Below are 19,470 nucleotides of genomic sequence, written 5' to 3'. Positions count from 1 at the left end.
CATGGCTCTAGCAAGTTTTTCTCAGTGGATAGAGCGTTAGTTTGCAGACTGATGGGTCCTGGGTTCGATTCCAGTCAAGGGCACATACCTCGGCTGCAGGCTCCAGCCCCAGCCCTGATGGGACACATGTGGAAGGAAACCAATCCATGTGTCTCTCTCACATCCATGTTTCTCTCTGTGTGTCTCCCCCTCCCTTTCACTCTCTAAAAAATCAAAGGAAAAATATCCTCAGGATTAACACAAACAAACAAACAAACAAACATCCCCATGTTTTCTTTTATTCACTCCTAGCCTTCAGTTAGTTTGCATCTACACAAAGGGGTACAAGGGGGTCCTCTCTGGGGGACAGAAAGATATCTGCCAGGCTCCTCCCCTCTGCCCTCTCTTAGCTCACAGGCAATCCTGTGAGACACACCTGACCCTGGTGCTTGATTCAGGGTCCCTTCACACCCTCTTGAATATATGGAAGCAGTGCAGTAACCCATATAATCTCAAAGAGCCCAGGAAATCCGTCTGTGTGATAGGAAGCACACAGGAGACACGTCAGTGGGAGCTGGTGATGGTCTAGCCCTGTCTTTGTCTGTGCTCAGGTGATTCTCCAGAAGGTTCCAATGCAACAGGAGGTGCGGTCAGCAGCCTTCTGACAACTTCTGTGGCGGCGGCGGTGGTGGCGGTGGTGATGGCAGTGGTGATGATGGAGGTGGCGGTAGTGGCAGTGGTGGCAGTAGTGGTGGCGATGGCGGCGGTGGCGGTGGGGATGGAGGTGGCCTTAAAGGTGGCGGTGGTGGTGCTGGGGTCTATGCTTTTATAGACACACTCTGCGCTTTTGGGTTTAATCCAGGATTTGTACCTATCTGTTGGTCTGGACTCTTGCTTCCTTTATTGGCTGGAGCCCCAGACAGTGTTGTGCTCCATGACCTTGGGCAGAGCCACAGCAGAGTCACAAGGAAATGAGGCATCCACACAGGGAGGACTGCAGGTGCTCCGAGGACCTGGGCGTGAGGGAGCACCCCGCTTTTCCTGTCTCACTCCTTCGGTGGAGACCAGAGTCTGGATCTGTCCGAGAGGGGCAGCCGACTGTTCCTGAGGGCCCTCCTCTCTCCTGGAACTACAGCCACTGCCCACCCGCTGATAAGACAGCAGGGGCTTCTGCTAGTCCCGGGCGAGGGTCTCGATGGCGTGGGGACTGCGGTCTCCTGCGAAGACGGATTGATTTCCCCTTGGGGTCCCCCTGGCTCCTGCTCCTCCACATCAGGGTGCACAGCAGGCCCCCAAGCAGGGGCACCTTGATGACGGTCAGGAGCACCACGTGCAGGTTGCAGAGCAGGAACCTGTGCAGGGAGCGTGGCCACAGGCATGAGACTCTTCTGGGGCAGCCCCTGTCCCCCTCAAACACCCCCACCTCCCACGGCTCAGACTGGGGTAACAGGCAAGCTCCGACCTCTCTCCTGGCCAGGAAGGCCCCTCTGAGGGACTCAGTCCTGCTGCCCAAGGGCTAAGAGGCAGGGGCCGCCCTGCTGGCTCAGGCTGGGGTCCAGCACCCTTTGCCTGTTTCCCTCCTGCCTTTTGGCTCATCTCCCACAATGCATTGCAGCTCACCCCCAGTCTAACCAAGCATTATTCTACTCCTCTCTCCACCCCCGCCGCCCTCGGTACATCCTGCCCATCTAGAAGGTCTGGTCTTTGAAGCAGAGGACGGTCCCGTTCCCTGTAGGCACAGCTTTCTCTGCGGGGCTCCCCTGGGAGGGGCCTCTCGTGGCTCTGACCCCCCACTAAGGGCACGGGTGAGGTGCACTTGCTCACGTATCCCTCTTGGTGGACACCTGGCCCAGTGAGACAACTGGGGCCCGGGTTCCTATCCGGGTACAAGAATCTGATCCCCTCGCCCTACGCCTCATCCCCTGTCCCTCAGCCTGCCTGAGCAGGGTGAGTCATGCTGATGTCACTGACCGTTTTCTGGAGGGAGGGAGGGAGGGGGTCACACGTCCTAAAAATATCCACTGCGCGCTCTTCACAAGTCCTGCTCCCCGCAGCAGCCCCAACCACCCCCCCCGCCTCCCCTCCACGTTTCCTCCTGTGCTTTTCCAGCCTCCGTAAAAGCCCCGCCCTCTGCACCCTCCACTGGACAGAACAGCCGCTCTCCAAACCGGACAAAGCCGGTCCTGAAGCCCCGTTCAGGCTCAGCACTGAACCAACTGTCCAGCGGGGTCCAGCCCCCAGGAATGGGACCCTGGAGGGAGGAAGGGGCTGGGCTGGAGCAGGAGAGTGAGTGCGTGGAGGGCGATCCTGAGAGGCTGGCGCCCCGGGCGAGAAGGGAGCCTGACCCTGGATTCCCGGGAGCCCACCGGGCTGTGATGGGATGGGTGGGGGCTGGGGGTGTGCTCTTCGATGGGAGACCTCATAGCCTGCCCTTCGGGAGCCCCACGAGGGCGCGCACCTCAGGGTGATGCCCTCAGCCTCCCACCCCTTCCTCTCATCGCCCCAGCCTGCGGGGGGAGGAGGGCTGGAGCAATGAAGCATGTTTCTACCCGGGACTGTGGCAGAATAATGATCCCCAAAGACGCCCTCACCCCCAGGACCTCTGAGTGGTTACGCTACGTGGCAAAGGGGCATTCAGGCTGCAGGTGGACTTCAGTCACTAACCAGCTGGCTGAGAGGTGAGGAGATAGATTATCCTGGGTTATCTGGGTGGATCCCAGGTAATCACCAGGCTCTTTGCAGGTGGGCGATGAGGCCACGAGCCAAGGAATGTGGGTGGCCCCTAAAAGCTGGAGAAGTCGGGGAACAATCCTTCCCTGGGCTCTCCAGAGGGACTCCGCCCTGCCAGCATCTTGATGTTAGCGCAATGAGCCTCCCTCCAGACTTCTGACCTCCAGAACTATAGGACAACAGCGAGCTTGTTCTAAACCACCGAGTTAGCGGTGATCTGTTACAACAGCCACAGGACACTAATACAGCGTACCTTCCTCCTAGCGCACTTGAGGCTGAACCCCCCACACTTCCTCTTGCTTCCTGGGGGAGAGAAGGAGGGAACCAGAGGGAGCCAGAGCCTGAAGCCCATTGAGGGCTTTGTTTAGGTTCCACTTGTGGAGGGGGACCTCCTTAAGCCTGCAGAGGTCAAAGGTTGCCATGGAGGTACAGTGCAGGCTCTGCTGTTTCTCTCCTGCCCGGGGCACCTCAGAGTGGCGCCGTGGGGGTCCCTGACAGAGCACCCCTATGGGGGCAGTCACAGGGGGCGGCGGGGAAGGCCTGCAGGGGCCCAGCTCTGCTCACCTGGTGAGGGATCTGGTGAGAGCTATGCTGCTGTTGCTGCTCTGGGCGATGGGAGGCGAGGTCGCCAGACTGACCGATGCGGTTTCTGTCACAGATTCAGCCGTGTACAGTGACGTCAGTTCAGTCATACCTGTTGTCTCCAGTTCAGCCGGTTGTGTTATCACAGGCAGAGCTGCATGTGTTAACAATATAAGTTCAGCCATGTTGGTTGACACAGGCCTAGCCGTTTTGGGGACCTGGGTACAGGCGTGTCTGCTGTCTGTGCGTATGTTTAGTGGGAGAGAAGAAGGGGTGGTTTCCCTGATTCCCCAAATGGAGACAAGACCGCAGGCTCAGGAAGTGGACCTGGGGGCGGGGCTACCACCTGACTCTCCTTCCGGGTCTCTGACCCCAGGGGAGCTCAGGTACTTCCGGGCCAGGCATGGCTGAGCCCAGAGGCCCCGTCAGGGCTCAGAGGCAGCCCCTGCCCCATGGTGAACCCTTCCCTTCTGCCACTAATGCGCTCAGAGTCCCTTGCCCCTCCTTTGCTCTTAATATGTTTTCTAAAATTGATTTTAGAGAGAGGGGAAGAAAGAGAAAGAGAGAAAGAGAGAGACAGAGAGAGAGAGAGAGAGAGAGAGAGAGAGAGAGAGAGAGAGAGAGAGAGAGAGAGTTCAATTGGCTGCCTCCCATATAGGCTCCAACCAAGGATCAAACCTAAAACCTGGCCTAGCTGCAGAATGAAGGGTCCCGGGTTCAATTTAGGTCAAGGGCATGTGCCCGGGTTGTGGGCTTGATCCCCAGTAAGGGGTGTGCAGGAGGCAGCCAATCAATGATTCTTTCTCATCATTGATGTTTCTCTCTCTGTCCCTCTCTCTTTCTCTCTGAAATCAATGAAAATATATTAACAAACAAACAAACAAAAAACCTGAAACCTAATTATGTGTCCTGACCAGGAATTGAACCAGTGACCTTCTGGTGCAAGGAATGATGCTCAACCAACTGAACCACACTGGCCAGGGCTCCTTTGCTCTTATGGAGCCAGAGGAGGGAGAGGAAGATGGGGGGAGAGGGTGGGCAGGGAGAAGACTAGTTGTCCAGTGGCTGAGGCAATCGGATAAGGGCTTTCCAACACCCCACTCCTCCCTGCACGGCCCACAAGGCCCCGGGGTCGGTTGGGCTGGGGCTGCTCTGAGGATAGAGGCAAAGCCCGAAAAGCCTGGAGAAGAGGAACCTGGCTCTGGACAAGCCTGCCCACGTGCAGCGGCCCTTCTCTGCCCCCTGGTGACACTGGATGGAGGCGCACAGACATGCTGAAGCTGGCTCTTTCCGTCACCAGACTCTTGGCCTATTTCCCCAAGCACGTATGTGAGCACACGTGTGGTCTCCTGCCTCCTCCCCACCTGTCAGTGCAGGCAGAGGGAGCCTTCTGCCTGCTCCAAGGCCGGCCCCAGGCTCCGAGGACCGGAGGGGCGGGTCCTACCTGGACCAACATACACGCGCACTTGGTGGCCCAGGTCGATTCCTGGCCTCTCAATTCCGCACCAGTAGGCATCCTGGTCGCTCGCCCGGAGCTCCTCCATGGTCACGGTGAACAGGTGCCTGTGGTGGTTGTCCTGGATGGACATGCGGCCGCTCCTCACCATCCAGTCGGACCCCGTGGTCTTAAGGAGGGTGTGGCAGGAACCCCAGGCCTCTCCGCGGCACCACCACTTGGAGTAGCTTTCATAGCCTGGGTCATAGCGGCACTGGATGGTCGCCGAACCCCCTCGGGGACCGCTCACGGACCCCGGGCCGGACATGGAGAAGCAGCCTGCAAAGCAAGCCCAGCTCGCACCCCTGCCCGCAGCCCAGGGCTGGCGGGCTTCGGGCCCCGCCCCGGGCCACCGGCAGCCTCTGGGCCCTCACACCCGCCTCCTGCTTGTTCCTCAGTCCCCGGCAAGGTTCCTTTTCCGGTCACCTCTCCTGCGAAGGTCCCTTTGGATTCTGAATGCCCAACACAGGCCTCTGCCTGCTCCCCCCACCCCGTTCCGGGGATCCCCCCTCCTGCACTCCTCCTCCCCCACCTGCCCACAGGCCGCAGGCTTACTTCTCCTCCTTGTCTTTAATCCTCACCCGAGGGCAGGTTTTCAGAGAGTGGAAGAGGGAAGGAAAGACAGAGAAAAACAGTGATGTGAGAGAAAGATCCACTGGCTGCCTCCTGCATCGGCCCTGACCAGGGCCTGGGCCAAGGAGAAGCCCACCACCGAGGTACATGCCCTTGACCGGAATTGAACCCGGGACCCTTTGGTTTGCAGGCCGACACTTTATCCACTGAGCCAAACTGGCTCCACCCGCAGATTTATTTGTGAATCCTAGAGCGATGAGGTTACATATGGGCCTCCTCCGTCCCCTACACACCTAATGCCCTCACCCTCTGACTCTGCACAGGGGACAGAGGTGCAGGAACTAAACACACACACACTCACACACTCACACACACACACACATTCACACACACACACTCACACACTCACACACACTCACACACACACACATTCACACACACACACACTCACACACTCACACACTCACACACACTCACACACACACACACTCACACACACTCACTCACACACTCACACACTCACACACACTCACACACTCACACACTCACACACACTCACACATACACAGCCACACACTCACAGCACACACGCACTCAGACACATCATAGACACACATACTCACACACACACACTCACAGCACATACTCACACACTTTCACCACACACTCACATACTCACAGCACACACACACTCACACACTCACACACACCCACACACACTCACAGACACACAAATTCACACACACACTCACACACACTCACACACTCACACACACTCACAGACACACACATTCACAGACACACACACTCACACACTCACACACTCACACACACTCACAGACACACACTCACACACTCACACACACTCACACACACACAGTCACACACTCATAGCACACACGCACGCAGACACATCATAGACACACATACTCACACACACACACTCACAGCACATACTCAAACACTTTCACACACACTCACATACTCACAGCACACACACACTCACACACTCACACACACTCACACACACCCACACACACTCACAGACACACACACACACTCACACACTCACACACACACTCACACACTCACACACACTCATAGACACACACATTCACAGACACACACACTCACACACACACACACTCACACATACTGACACACTCACACACACTCACAGACACACACATTCACAGACACACACTCACACACACACACACACACTCACACACACACAGTCACACTCACAGCACACACGCACGCATACACACATACACGTACACATCATAAACACTCACACACTCACAGTACACACACACACATCATAAACACACACACTCACAGCACACACACACTCACACACTCATGCACACACTCATAGCACACTCACACACACACACTCATAGCACACACGCGCACACACGGTACCACACACTCACACAGTCACACACTCACACAGTCACAAAAACACACTCACACTGTTTTCCTTTTTACCTTGAAAACCATGCTCTTTGTGTCTCCAGACCTTGGCACAGCGTTCCCTCCCACAGAAGGTTCTCGGCATTGAAGGAATCAAACCCTTACCCCATCCCTCCAGGCTCAGCTCACGGATCCTCTCTCCTAAGGTTCCCAGATTCTGTGGCCAACACAGCCCTCCCGAAGCCGCCGGACCACTTTGTCCATTCTCCGTCACTGCCTGACCTCGCTGGATGACCGTCTGGCCATGGTCCCACCGGAGCCGAAACTGGGGCAGCGGGTGAGTGGCTGGACCCACGGTCCAGAGCGCCTGCCCACCCTGGCCTCGCTGCCCGTCCCTCCCTGGACCCGAGCGCTTTCCTGGAGGCTTCCCCGCTCCAGCTGCAAGCCCACCAGCTGCCAGGCTTTGAAACCACCCAGACCCTGAGCCCCGTGTGACAGGGTGGGTCTGGGCCAGAGCCCGAGCATCGGAGTTCCTGAACGCTGCTGAGAAGGATTCGCCACGACCCGTCCATCTGGTCCACAGCGCAGCCCGGCTGAGGGACACTGGCCGGAGGGGCCCTTGTGATCGCTGGGTTTCTGTTTCTCTCCTGCACCTTCAGAGCCCCTGTGAGGGAGCAGTGCCTCGGTTTCCACTTCACCCAAAGGGGCCTGGATGCTGACAGGGCCCTGCCAGTAGCCCTGATTGTCCCGCCCCCCGGGACAGACCCTCTGGCTTCCTGCCAGCCTCGTCACCCCAGCTCCTGAGACCCCGGCCCCACTCACCTGGGACGATGAGGAGGAGCAGGGGTGGGAGCAGCCACATGGTCCTGCCTCTGGGCTCCCTCCCTGGTCACCGCCAAATGCCAGTGCCCTCCTGATCGGAGCCAGGCGCTCACTGCCCTCGATTTGTCTAAATCATAAGATTTTGTTTCTCTCACCTACTTCCCATAAAGTTCCATCTTCCGTCACTTCCTCATTTCCTTAGGTAGCAGACAGGCAGTGTCATCATTTACAAGCACATGGCTCAGTGACTCCAATGCTTTGGGGGAGGCAAAGTGTCCAGGCCTGGCCGGGGTCCATCTGGAGTGTGTGTGTGAGGAGCTGAGAAGGTCGCTGCAGGCACAGCTAAGGGCGAGCAGCGGGGCGGGAAGAGCCCATAGCTCGGGCGAGGGAGTGACCGACTTGCACTGAGTGTGCCTTTGGGGGGACGCAGCACTCAGAGCTTGGGGACGTTATGGCTTCAGCCTCATTTTGTCCTGGATGCTTTCCCCCACGCCCTTGCATGTGTCACTGGCTGTGGGCTCTCAGCATCGCCAGTGATAGCCGATTAGCGACCAGGAGATGGGGTGGCGGGAGGGTGTGTTTGGGACACTCCTGTGCTCAGAGGTGATGTCACACAGCCGGGAAGGGACACTCCCCGGAGACAAGAGATTCTAGGACAGACTCCAGGAGATTGGGGGTCCGGTGGGAGGGGGGGGGGGAGCAGGAGAGGGAGAGGACCGGTGAGAGAGAAGGAGGGAGGAGGCTTCTGGAGGGGGTGGGGAGAGGCTCTTCAGCATAAGCCGTGTCCACACAGTGAGTTTGCCAAGAGCCACAGCCAGCGGAACTGCAGAGATGTAGGGGAAAAGGCATGGAAGACAGAAAGCCACTTCTCCTTCCCTATCATGTCCCCAAGGCCTGAGAGTGACTCAGGACCTGGGAGGAAGTTGTCCTATGGGAGGAGGGGGGGAGGGTGTGGTCAGGGGGTCCAGCTCAGGGGAGACAATGGCCCAGGGCAGGAAGGGGGTCTGAGTGGCCTGTGGTGGGGCTGCCTGCAGTGGGACCAGGATGGGGCTGTCCCTTCAGCCAGACTGGGAATGAGCCCTGAGGGCTGCGTCCCCCCAAAGGGCACTCCCAGCGCGAGTCGGTCACTCCCTCGCCCGAGCTCTGGGCTCTTCCCTGTGGCCCGCTGCTCGCCCTGCAGCTGTGCCTGCAGCCACCTTCTCAGCTCCTCACACACACACTCAGATGGACCCTGGCCAGGCCTGGACGCTTTGCCTCCCCCAAAGCATTGGAGTCACTGAGCCATGTGCTCATAAATGATGACACTGCCTTTCTGCTACCTAAGGAAATGAGGAAGTGACGGAAGATGGAAATTTAAGGGAAGTCGATGAGAGAAACAAAATGTTATGATTTAGACAAATCGAGGGCAGTGAGCGTCTGGCTCCGCTCAGGAGGGCACTGGCATTTGGCGGTGACCAGGGAGGGAGCCCTCAGGCAGGACCATGTGGCTGCTCCCACCAATGCTCCTCCTCATCGTCCCAGGTGAGTGGGGCCGGGGTCTCAGGAGCTGGGGTGACGAGGCTGGCAGGAAGCCAGAGGGTCTGTCCCGGGGGACGGGACACGTCAGGGCTACTGGCAGGGCCCTGTCAGCATCCAGGCCCCTTTGGGTGAAGTGGAAACCGAGGCGCTGCTCCCTCACAGGGGCTCTGAAGGTGCAGGAGAGAAACAGAACCCCATCGATCACAAGGGCCCCTCCGGCCAGTGTCCCTCAGCCGGGCTATGTTTTGGACCAGATGGAGGGATTGTGGTGAATCCTTCTCAGGGGTGGGGCAGGGAGAAGGAAGGGGGTGGTATCGGCACTTTCAGGAACACAGATGCTCGGGCTCCAGCCCAGACCCACCCCTTCAGGGCATAGCTCAGGGCCTGGGTTGTTCCAAAGCCTGGCAGCTGGTGGGGCTTGCACCTGGAGCGTGGAAGCCTCCAGGAAAGCGCTCAGGTCCAGGGAGGGACAGGCAGTGAGGCCAGGGTGGGCAGGCGCTCTGGACCGTGGGTCCAGCCACTCACCCGCTGCCCCAGTTTCTGCTCCGGTGGAACCAAAGGCCAGACCGTCATCCAGTGAGGTCAGTGCAGTGACGGAGACACATGGAGTCGTATCACAGGGAGGGAGACCATGAGGCTAATTCTGGGCTGAATGTTAAGTCCTTGGGTAGAGCTGGGGCTGGCTGCTCAGAGAGGACAGGGTCTAGGGGGACAGGGACACTGGGCTGCCCAGCTCTGCTGCTTCTCATCCTCCCAGGTGAGCAACCAGGGAAGTGGATTCACAGCCTCGGGGCAGGCTGCCCTGGGTCCTCCTGGCTCACCCCGGAGAACCTCCCATCTCTAGGTCTGCACCCATGAGGGCTCATGAGCTTGTCTCTTTTCTCACTTTTTAGCTCTTGCTTGAATCCTTTCTAGTAGTTTTAAGAAAGACACATGAGGCTGTAGCTTCAGTGCTTTTATCTTATGAGATCACTTGTTCTAGAAAATGGGAACTGAAATGTATGGCGAGTCAACAAAGAACATGGGATCAGTGTGATATGGATTCTGTAGTTGGCATCACTGCTTTGGTCAAGGTCAAAGACCCTGCAGCCGGGGTGCTTCTATGGAACCATTAGAACCAGTAGAAGTGGCCTCTGCACAGCAAGGGGAGTGGGTGCAGCAGCTGGACCTCCTGAGGCCACCAGGGCAGGTCAGGAGCAAGCACACTCGTGTGGAAATGGGTCCCCTGGCACTTTCTCCCCAAGAGACCAGCTTAACACAGAGATGCCACAAAAGGACAACAATTTAGGAGCCACAGGGAGCAGGAGGGAGTGAATTATAGGAGGTAATGATTGCTCAGAGTCACTGCCTTTGTTTCCCTGAGCTCTGCAGTGGCGCTGTTAGGTGATTTTGAGGTGGCTCTGAGCCAGTGGAATTTGAAGGATAAAGGTCTGTGTTGTGGCAAGTGAATTTCTTCCTTGACTCTGTCCCACTCATCAGATCTTGGACTTGTTGGTGCTGCTCACAGTGCAGGCAGCTGTGGCATTGGTCTCAGAGTGATGATGGTGACAGGTACATAGATTTGTGTTTTACAGGCTCATCATTTGACATCTCAGGTCCAGAAGCAGTGAGAGGTCCGGAGCAGGGATCGCTGACTGTGCAGTGTCACTACAACCCAGGGTGGAAGGCATACCTGAAGTGGTGGTGTCGAGGGGCTGATTGGGGCAGCTGCAAGATCCTTGTTCAAACCAATGGATCAGCGTTTGGGGTGAAAGAGCGTGTGTCCATCAGGGATGATCAGACAAACCACACGTTCACTGTGACCATGACGGAGCTCAGGCCAGAAGATACAGACACTTACTGGTGTGGGATCGAGAGAACTGGAACTGACCGTGGGTTCCCTGTTAGAGTGACCATTGACCCAGGTAAGAGCACGTGCATGTGTGTCTGTGTCCTTTCAGAGCCTGCTCTGCCCTGGTCCCTGAGGTCCCTCTCCAGTGACTGAAGGTCCCTCACTCAGATGAACTGCCACCGAGGGGGTTGGTCCTGAGGTCTCGGGGAACCCCGGCTGCTCACGTGGGTTGGGAGGTGCAGGGCTTCTCTTACATGCTCTTGGGGCTCCCAGGACCTCCCCTAGATGGGATCAAGCCTTTCTGGGCACATTTTTCCTCCGCACAGCTCATCGCCTCAGTCCATTGCCCTTAGAGACCACGGGGATGGCCCCAGGTTTAGCTCATGGGCAGAAGGAAGCCTCTTCTGTGGGAGCCAGTTCCTGCCAAGGCTTCCCTGGCACCTCTGGTGCCCTGGTGTCCCTGCTCTTCCTGAAATCTCATCATGAGCCATTGACACATCTGGGCTCAGAGACACTCTCTTCCTAAGACCTCCTAGAACAGACGCTCCTGGGAGATCCGGGTGTGAACAAGTATATGTGCTGGGCTCTGCTCCTGCCCACCCTCGGACAGCCAGCACCAGCTCCCAGCGCACTTATGGCCGGGAGGGAACACACTCACAGCGCCCCCACCACACCTGGAACCTGGGAGGCCTGGATAGCGCCAAGTGCAGCATCTTCCTCTTCTCACAGGACCTCCAGAAGGATCCTGAGAAGGAGTTATCCCATCACAGAAACTTAAAAACTTGTCCAAAGCTGACCCCCAGCTGCCCTGGACCTGAGCCAGCCCTGGGCCCCTTCACCTTTCTATGGCCCACAGCCAGCGACACACGCAAGGGCGTGGGAAAAGGCAAACAGGACAAAATGAGGCTGAAGCCAAAGACCACTTCCTCCTCATAATGTCTCCAAGGCTCCGAGCGCTGTGTCCTCCCCAAAGGGCACTCCCAGCGCGAGTTGATCACTCTCCCACCCCGAGCTCTGGGCTCTTTCCCGGGGCCGCTGCTCACCCTGCACCTGTGCCAGCAGCCACCTTCTCAGCTCCTCACACACACACTCCAGATGGACCCTGGCCAGGCCTGGTTGCTTTGCTTCCCCCAAACCATTTGAGACACAGCAGCCACGTACTTGTAAAGGGTGACACTGCCTGTCTCCCACCTAACGAAATGAGGAAGTAACTGAAGATAAAAACTTAAGGGAAGTAGGTGAGAGAAACAAAACACAACGACTTAGACAAATCAAGGGCAGTGAGCGTCTGGCTTTGCTCAGAGGGGAACTGGCATTTGGCGGTGACCAGGGAGGGAGCCCACAGGCAGGACCATGTGGCTGCTCCCACCCCTGCTCCTCCTCATCGTCCCAGGTGAGTGGGGCCGGGGTCTCAGGAGCTGGGGTGACGAGGCTGGCAGGAAGCCAGAGGGTCTGCCCCGGGGGGTGGGACACGTCAGGGCTACTGGCAGGGCCCTGTCAGCATCCAGGCCCCTTTGGGTGAAGTGGAAACCGAGGCGCTGCTCCCTCACAGGGGCTCTGAAGGTGCAGGAGAGAAACAGAACCCCAGCGAACACAAGGGCCCCTCCGGCCAGTGTCTCTCAGCCGAGCTGCGATTTGGACCAGATGGACGGTTTATCCTTCTCGGGGGCTTTCAGGAACACTGATGCTCGGGCTCTGGCCCAGACCCACCCTGTCACACGGGGCTCAGGGCCTGGGTGGTTCCAAAGCCTGGCAGCTGGTGGACTTGCAGCTGGAGCGGAAAAGCCTCCAGGAAAGCGCTCAGGTCCAGGGAGGGACCGGCAGCGAGGCCAGGGTGGGCAGGCGCTCTGGACCGTGGGACCAGCCACTCATCCACCTGCTTGAGTTTCGGCTCCGGTGGAACCAAAGGCCAGACCGTCATCCAGTGAGGTCAGTGCAGTGACGGACACGCATGGAGTCATATCACAGGGAGGGAGACCATGAGGCTAATTCTGGGCTGAATGTTAAGTTCTTGGGTAGAGTTGTCACTGGGTGCTCAGAGAGGACAGGGTCTAGGGAGGTAGGGCCATTGGGCTGCCCAGCTCTGCTGCTTCTCGTCCTCCCAGGTGAGCAACCAGGGAAGTGGATCCACAGCCTCGGGGCGGGTTGCCCTGGGTCCTCCTGGCTCACCCCAGAGAACCTCCCATCTCTAGGTCTGCACCCATGAGGGCTCATGAGCTTGTCCCTTGTCTCACTTTTTAGCTCTTGCTTGAATCCTTTCTAGTAGGCTTAAGAAAGACACGTGAGGCGGTAGATCACTTGTTCTAGAAAACTGGAACTGAAATATATGGCGAGCCAATGGAGAACATGGGATCAGTGTGATTTGGATTCTGTAGTTGGCAGCACTGCTTTGGTCAAGGTCAAAGGCCCTGCAGCCGGGGTGCTTCTATGGAACCATTAGACCCACTAGGAGCGGCCTCTGCACAGCCAGGGGAGCGGGTGCAGCAGCTGGACCTCCTGAGGCCACCAGTGCAGGTCAGGAGCAAGCACACTCGTGGAAATGGGTCCGCTGGCACTTCCTCCCCGAGAGAACAGCTTAACCCAGAGATGCTGCAAAAGGACAACGATTTAGGAGCCAGAGGGAGTAGGAGGGAGTGAATTATAGGATGTAATGATTGCTCAGAGTCAATGCCTTTGTTTCCTTGAGCTCTGCAGTTGCTCTGATCCAGTGGAATTTGAAGGACAAAGGTCTGCGTTGTGGCAGGTGATTTCCTTCCTTGACTCTGTCCCACTCATCAGGCCTGGGACTTGTTGGAGCTGCTCACAGTGCTGACGGCTATGGCCCTGTCCGTGAGGTGGTGGTGACAGGTACATGCATTTGTGTTTTCCAGGCTCATCAATCGACATCTCGGGTCCAGAAGCAGTGAGAGGTCTGGAGCGGGGATTGCTGACTGTGCAGTGTCACTATGACCCAGGGTGGAAGGCATACCTGAAGTGGTGGTGTCGAGGGGCTGTTTGGAGCAGTTGCAAGATCCTTGTTAAAACCAATGAATCTGCATTTGGGGTGAAGGAGCGTGTGTCCATCTGGGATGATCAGAAAAACCGCACATTCACTGTGACCACGATGGATCTCAGGCGAGAAGATACAGACACTTACTGGTGTGGGATTGAGAGAACTGGAACTGACGCTGGGTTCCCTGTTAGAGTGACCGTTGACCCAGGTAAGAGCAGGTGCATGTGTGTCTGTGTCCTTTCAGGGCCTGCTCTGCCCTGGTCCCTGAGGTCCCTCTCCAGTGACTGAACTCACTCAGATGAACTGCCTCCGAGGGGGTTGGTCCTGAGGTCTCGGGGAACCCCGGCTGCTCATGTGGGTTGGGAGGTGCAGGGCTTCTCTTACATGCTCTTGGGGCTCCCAGGACCTCCCCTAGATGGGATCAAGCCTTTCTGGGCACATTTTTCCTCCGCACAGCTCATCGCCTCAGTCCATTGCCCTTAGAGACCACGGGGATGGCCCCAGGCTTAGCTCATGGGCAGAAGGAAGCCTCTTCTGTGGGAGCCAGTTCCTGCCAAGGCTTCCCTGGCACCTCTGGTGCCCTGGTGTCTCTGCTCTTTCTGGAATTTTGGGTCCAGGCTCATAGCTGCTGTTCCCACCCCTTGTCCATATCTGATCTCAGGAGGAAGGAGGCCCAGCACGGGTGGGGTGCTGTGGTTCACTCCTGAGGTCAGGAAAGGCTTCCACAGCCAAACAGTTGCACTCTGGGTGCCTTAATCCCATTATGAGCCATTGACACATCTGTGCTCAGAGACGCTCTCTTCTAAGACCTTCTAGAATAGACGCTCCTGGGAGCATCCAGGTGTGAACAAGTGTATGTGCTGGGCTCTGCTCCTGCCCACCCTCGGACAGCCAGCACCAGCTCACAGCGCACTTATGGCCGGGAGGGAACACACTCACAGCGCCCCTACCACACCTGGAACCCGGGAGGCCTGGGTAGCTGCCAAGTGCAGCATCTTCCTCTTCTCACGGGACCTCGAGAAGGATCCTGAGAAGGTGGTATCCCATCACAGAAACTTAAAAACTTGTCCAAAGCTGACCCCCAGCTGCCCTGGACCTGAGGCAGTCCTGGGCCCCTTCACCTTTCTATGGCCCACAGCCAGCGACACACGCGAGGGCATGGGAAAAAGCAAACAGGACAAAATGAGGCTGAAGCCAAAGACCACTTCTTCCTCATAATGTCCCCAAGGCCCTGAGTGTTGCGTCCTCCCCAAAGGGCACTCCCAGCAAGAGTCGGTCACTCCCCCACCCCAAGCTCTGGGCTCTTCCCACCCTGCTGCTCGCCCTGGAGCTGTGCCTGCAGCCACCTTCTCAGCTCCTCACACACACACTCCAGATGGACCCTGGCCAGGCCTGGTTGCTTTGCCTCCCCCAAACCATTGGAGACACAGCGGCCACGTACTTGTAAAGGGTGACACTGCCTGTCTCCCACCTAACGAAATGAGGAAGTAACTGAAGATAAAAATTTAAGGGAAGTATATAGGTGAAACAAAACACAACGACTTAGACAAATCAAGGGCAGTGAGCGCCTGGCTCCGATCAGGAGGGCACTGGCATTTGGCGGTGACCAGGGAGGGAGCCCTCAGGCAGGACCATGTGGCTACTCCCACCCCTGCTCCTCCTCATCGTCCCAGGTGAGTGGGGCCGGGGTCTCAGGAGCTGGGGTGACAAGGCTGGCAGAAAGCCAGAGGTTCTGTCCCGGGGGGTGGGACACGTCAGGGCTACTGGCAGGGCCCTGTCAGCATCCAGGCCCCTTTGGTTGATGTGGAAACTGAGGCGCTGCTCCCTCACAGGGGCTCTGTAGGTGCAGGACAGAAACAGAACCCCAGCGAACACAAGGGCCCCTCCGGCCAGTGTCTCTCAGCCGGGCTGCGCTTTGAACCAGATGGACGGGTCGTGGCGATTCCTTTTCTGGGTCTTTCAGGAACACCGATGCTCGGGCTCCAGCCCAGACCCACCCTGTCACTCGGGGCTCAGGGCCTGGGTGGTTCCAAAGCCTGGCAGCTTGTGGGGCTTGCAGCTGGAGCGGGGAAGCCTCCAGGAAAGCGCTCAGGTCCAGGGAGGGACTGGCAGGGAGGCCAGGGTGGGCAGGTCCGCTGGACCGTGCGTGCAGCTACTCATCCACCTGCTCACAGTGCAGGTGGCTGTGGCCCTGGTCTCTGGGTGGAGACGAGGGGGTAAGATGACAGTACATTGTTTTTTTTTTCCAGGCTCATCAGTTGACATCTCGGGTCCAGAAGCAGTGAGAGGTCTGGAGCAGGGATCGCTGACTGTGCAGTGTCAGTATAAACCAGGGTGGGAGGCCTCCAGGAAGTGGTGGTGTCGAGGGGCTGAATCCGGCAGCTGCAAGATCCTTGTTAAAACCAATGAATCTGCATTTGGGGTGAAGGAGCGTGTGTCCATCAGGGACGATCAGACAAACCACATGTTCACTGTGACCATGAAGGAGCTCAGGGGAGAAGATACAGACACTTACTGGTGTGGGATTGAGAGAACTGGAACTGACCCTAGAGTCCCTGTTAGAGTGACCGTTGACCCAGGTAAGAGCAAGTGCATGTGTGTCTGTGTCCTTTCAGGGCCTGCTCTGCCCTGGTCCCTGAGGTCCCTCTCCAGTGACTGAAGGTCCCTCACTCAGATGAACTGCCACCGAGGGGGTTGGTCCTGAGGTCTCGGGGAACCCCGGCTGCTCACGTGGGTTGGGAGGTGTAGGGCTTCTCTTACATGCTATTGGGGCTCAAGATGGGATCAAGCCTTTCTGGGCACATTTTTCCTCTGCACAGCTCTTCGCCTCAATCCATTGCCCTTAGAGACCACGGGGATGGCCCCAGGTTTAGCTCACAGGCAGAAGGAAGCCTCTTCTGTGGGAGCCAGTTCCTGCCAAGGCTTTCCTGGCACCTCTGGTGCCCTGGTGTCCCTGCTCTTCCTGAAATCCCATCATGAGCCATTGACACATCTGTGCTCAGAGACGCTCTCTTCCTAAGACCTCCTAGAACAGATGCTCCTGGGAGATCGGGGTGTGAACAAGTGTATGTGCTGGGCTCTGCTCCTGCCCACCCTCGGACAGCCAGCACCAGCTCACAGCGCACTTATGGCCGGGAGGGAACACACTCACAGCGCTCCCACCACACCTGGAATCCTGGAGGCTGAATAGCTGCCAAGTACAGCATCTTCCTGTTCTTATGGGACCTTGAGAAGGATCCTGAGAAGGATCTACCCCATCACAGAAACTTAAAAACTTGTCCAAAGCTGACCCTCACTAGTCCTGAGGCAGTCCTGGGCCCTTCACCCTTCCAAGGCCTGCTCAATGTCCTCTTCGATCTGTGCCCAGACTCGAGGCCTCTGAGGCTCTGAGGCTCCCAGTAGCCAAGGAGATACGAGTGGTCCAGCAGGAGACCCCATCCCAAGGCTCCCTTCCAGGCCCTACAGGCGAGGGCAGCCCACATTCCTCCCCGGCTCCAAGCTATGTGCAGGGCGGTGGGTGCGTTAGCAGGAGAGTGGAATGTAATCTGTTCTGTATGACACCCAACAACTACAGTGCCGACCTCCACCACCCTCACCACTGTGAACATATTAATAGTTGCCCCAGAAGATACCACCAGCTCCCCTTCTGTGACCAGCCACCACTCCGATGGCAGGTAAGTCAGCTTGGACGGTGATGTTCCTTCTGGCTCATTTGTCCCCAACTTCTCTCACACAGACATGGGGCGTCCCCCACGGAGGTCAGAGCGTGGGAGATGGACGAGCAGGCGTTCAAGGCAGAGGCCATGGCCAGGATGTGTGGGCATGGGTTTCATGGGGCCACAAGGCCCTTTGGTCCAAACTCTGGGAGAACAGGAAACGTCTGGGGAAGCCATTTTTCCCCGGTTACTCTTTTGGCAACAGCACTGATCCTGACAGGCCCTCGTGTCTCTAGAACCCCTGGCAGCTCACAGAGGACGTTCCTGTGTGTTATTCTATTCATGTGTTGACATTGCCCATGACCACCTCAGGGGGAGGGAACAGGCAGATGGACACACACGTTCCTATTTTACAAAAGAAGAAACTGAGGCAGGCTCAAGTTTCCCAGCTCCGCAGTCACAGAGCTTTCTGGAAGCTGAGAGGCCTCTTTCGTTTCCCCCTTCCCCCTCCTTGGCCCTCTTCGCTTTGCCTTTAGATCTGCTGTATCTTCTGCTGCTGGGCCTTCCCACAGTCTCTATGGGACATCCCGTCTTTCCAACCCAGGGAGGCCTTTGCCCTCTCCCATTTGCTCTCTGCTTTGAGGGTTGCTTTCTACCGAACTACTTACTTACTTTTTAAAGCATGTTCTTAATGGTTTTAGAGAGAGAGAGAGAGGAAGGGAGAAGGAGAGAGAGATGGAAACATCAATGTCGAGAGAGATCCACTGATGGGATGCCTCCTCCACGCCCCCTTCTGGGGATCGAGCCCACAAGTTGGACATGTGCTCTGGCTGGGAATCAAATCGGCAACCTTTTGGTGTTTGGAACGACACTCAACCAACTGAGCCACACCGACCAGGGCCGAAGTGATTTTTTTTTTTTTTTTTTTTTTTTTTTTTTTTTAAGTACAGGGCAGGATTTATTTTTCTTTACAGATCAGAAAAATGACCCAAAGAGAGTGATGGCTTCTCATATTCTGTCCCCTAAAAAAAGAAGACAAATACCACTTCTGAAATCTAACACACTGGCTTCATTTTCAAAATGCATCAATTTATTTTCCTCATAATGCAGCCATGCATTGTCAACCTTAAGCACGTGACAGTCACGAGTTCTTCCACAGCTTTCCTGGAGCGGACAGCCAGAGCAGTCCTGAGGAGTCAAATCTTGAAGCTTTCTCCACAGCCACATGTTCCTTTGATGTTGGGGTTATTGAACACAAACTCACTGGATAATTTGTCCTCAACATAGTCCATTTCTGTTCCGAAAAGTGTTAGCTGTGCTTTCTTTTCGATGAACACTCTGACTCCATCTTGAACAACTTCTTCATCAGAATCTCCTTTAGTTTTTGCATATTCTAGAGTATAAGAAAGGCCATTACAACCCCTGGTTGAGACACCAACTTTCAGGCCTACATGTTCAGGCTCATCTTTAAGAGGTTGTTTTATCTTGTTTACCGCTGAAGGTGTCAGGGTGAGGGCGGCCCTGGTGGCCTGCAGCTCCCTCTTGCTCACAGCCCGGACGGTGGCCTGGACTAACGAAGCCCACATCCTGGCCGTCCCAGGGCCCCTGATGGTTTGGGCCGCAGCAGCTCAGATGTCTCAGCCTCTCTCCATGGACACAGCGGCGCATTCCGAACTGCTTTTAATAAGACTATGAAGCAGTTTTTAAATGCAAGAATCAAAGCCAGATGTAGGTGCCTATGAGGACTTTTGCTCACATTATGGATAACTCACTCATTTATTCAACAAAGAACTATGAAGCCCCTCTCATATCCAGCACCGATTTAGGGAACACAGAGGGATAGGAGGGTGAACAGATTAATCAAGCTGTCTGT

At 56.7% G+C, this 19,470-nt stretch overlaps 4 protein-coding genes across 5 annotated transcripts; 2 read left to right on the top strand and 2 right to left on the bottom strand.

Moving 5' to 3' along the window:
• Nucleotides 1–1,085: 1,085 nt before the first annotated feature.
• Nucleotides 1,086–7,709, bottom strand: LOC118704612 (CMRF35-like molecule 5). Its single transcript, XM_036412446.2, is given in 5 exon segments — nucleotides 1,086–1,230; nucleotides 1,232–1,331; nucleotides 3,274–3,445; nucleotides 4,736–5,065; nucleotides 7,601–7,709. Coding segments are annotated over 5 exon segments (720 nt in total). The 5' UTR covers nucleotides 7,641–7,709; the 3' UTR covers nucleotides 1,086–1,152.
• Nucleotides 7,710–8,870: 1,161 nt separating this feature from the next.
• On the top strand, nucleotides 8,871–16,600 carry LOC118704607 (CMRF35-like molecule 5). Of its 2 annotated transcripts, none has more exons than XM_036412431.2 (3): nucleotides 8,871–9,121; nucleotides 13,820–14,149; nucleotides 16,191–16,600. In XM_036412431.2, the coding sequence occupies exons 1-3, from the start codon at nucleotides 9,082–9,084 to the stop codon at nucleotides 16,598–16,600; spliced, it is 780 nt and encodes a 259-aa protein (XP_036268324.1). In that variant the 5' UTR covers nucleotides 8,871–9,081. The 2 variants fall into 2 exon arrangements, with proteins under 2 accessions (XP_036268324.1, XP_045428184.1); XM_045572228.1 differs by lacking the exon at nucleotides 8,871–9,121 and adding an exon at nucleotides 12,260–12,342.
• On the top strand, nucleotides 10,221–11,102 carry LOC118704613 (CMRF35-like molecule 7). The gene is made up of 2 exons (XM_036412447.1): nucleotides 10,221–10,307; nucleotides 10,653–11,102. The coding sequence occupies exons 1-2, from the start codon at nucleotides 10,221–10,223 to the stop codon at nucleotides 11,100–11,102; spliced, it is 537 nt and encodes a 178-aa protein (XP_036268340.1).
• A 1,942-nt stretch (nucleotides 16,601–18,542) lies between the features above and the next one.
• On the bottom strand, nucleotides 18,543–19,219 carry LOC118704614 (iron-sulfur cluster assembly 1 homolog, mitochondrial-like). Its single transcript, XM_036412448.2, has one exon. It carries the CDS (start codon nucleotides 19,181–19,183, stop codon nucleotides 18,794–18,796), a length of 390 nt encoding a protein of 129 aa, XP_036268341.1. The 5' UTR covers nucleotides 19,184–19,219; the 3' UTR covers nucleotides 18,543–18,793.
• Nucleotides 19,220–19,470: the final 251 nt, after the last annotated feature.

The sequence above is a fragment of the Pipistrellus kuhlii genome, unplaced genomic scaffold, assembly GCF_014108245.1.
Source record: "Pipistrellus kuhlii isolate mPipKuh1 unplaced genomic scaffold, mPipKuh1.p scaffold_m20_p_44, whole genome shotgun sequence".
Classification (NCBI taxonomy): Eukaryota; Metazoa; Chordata; class Mammalia; order Chiroptera; family Vespertilionidae; genus Pipistrellus; species Pipistrellus kuhlii.
The sequence above is the reverse complement of the archived record's forward strand: the minus strand, read 5'-3'. Positions and strand labels throughout refer to the sequence as shown.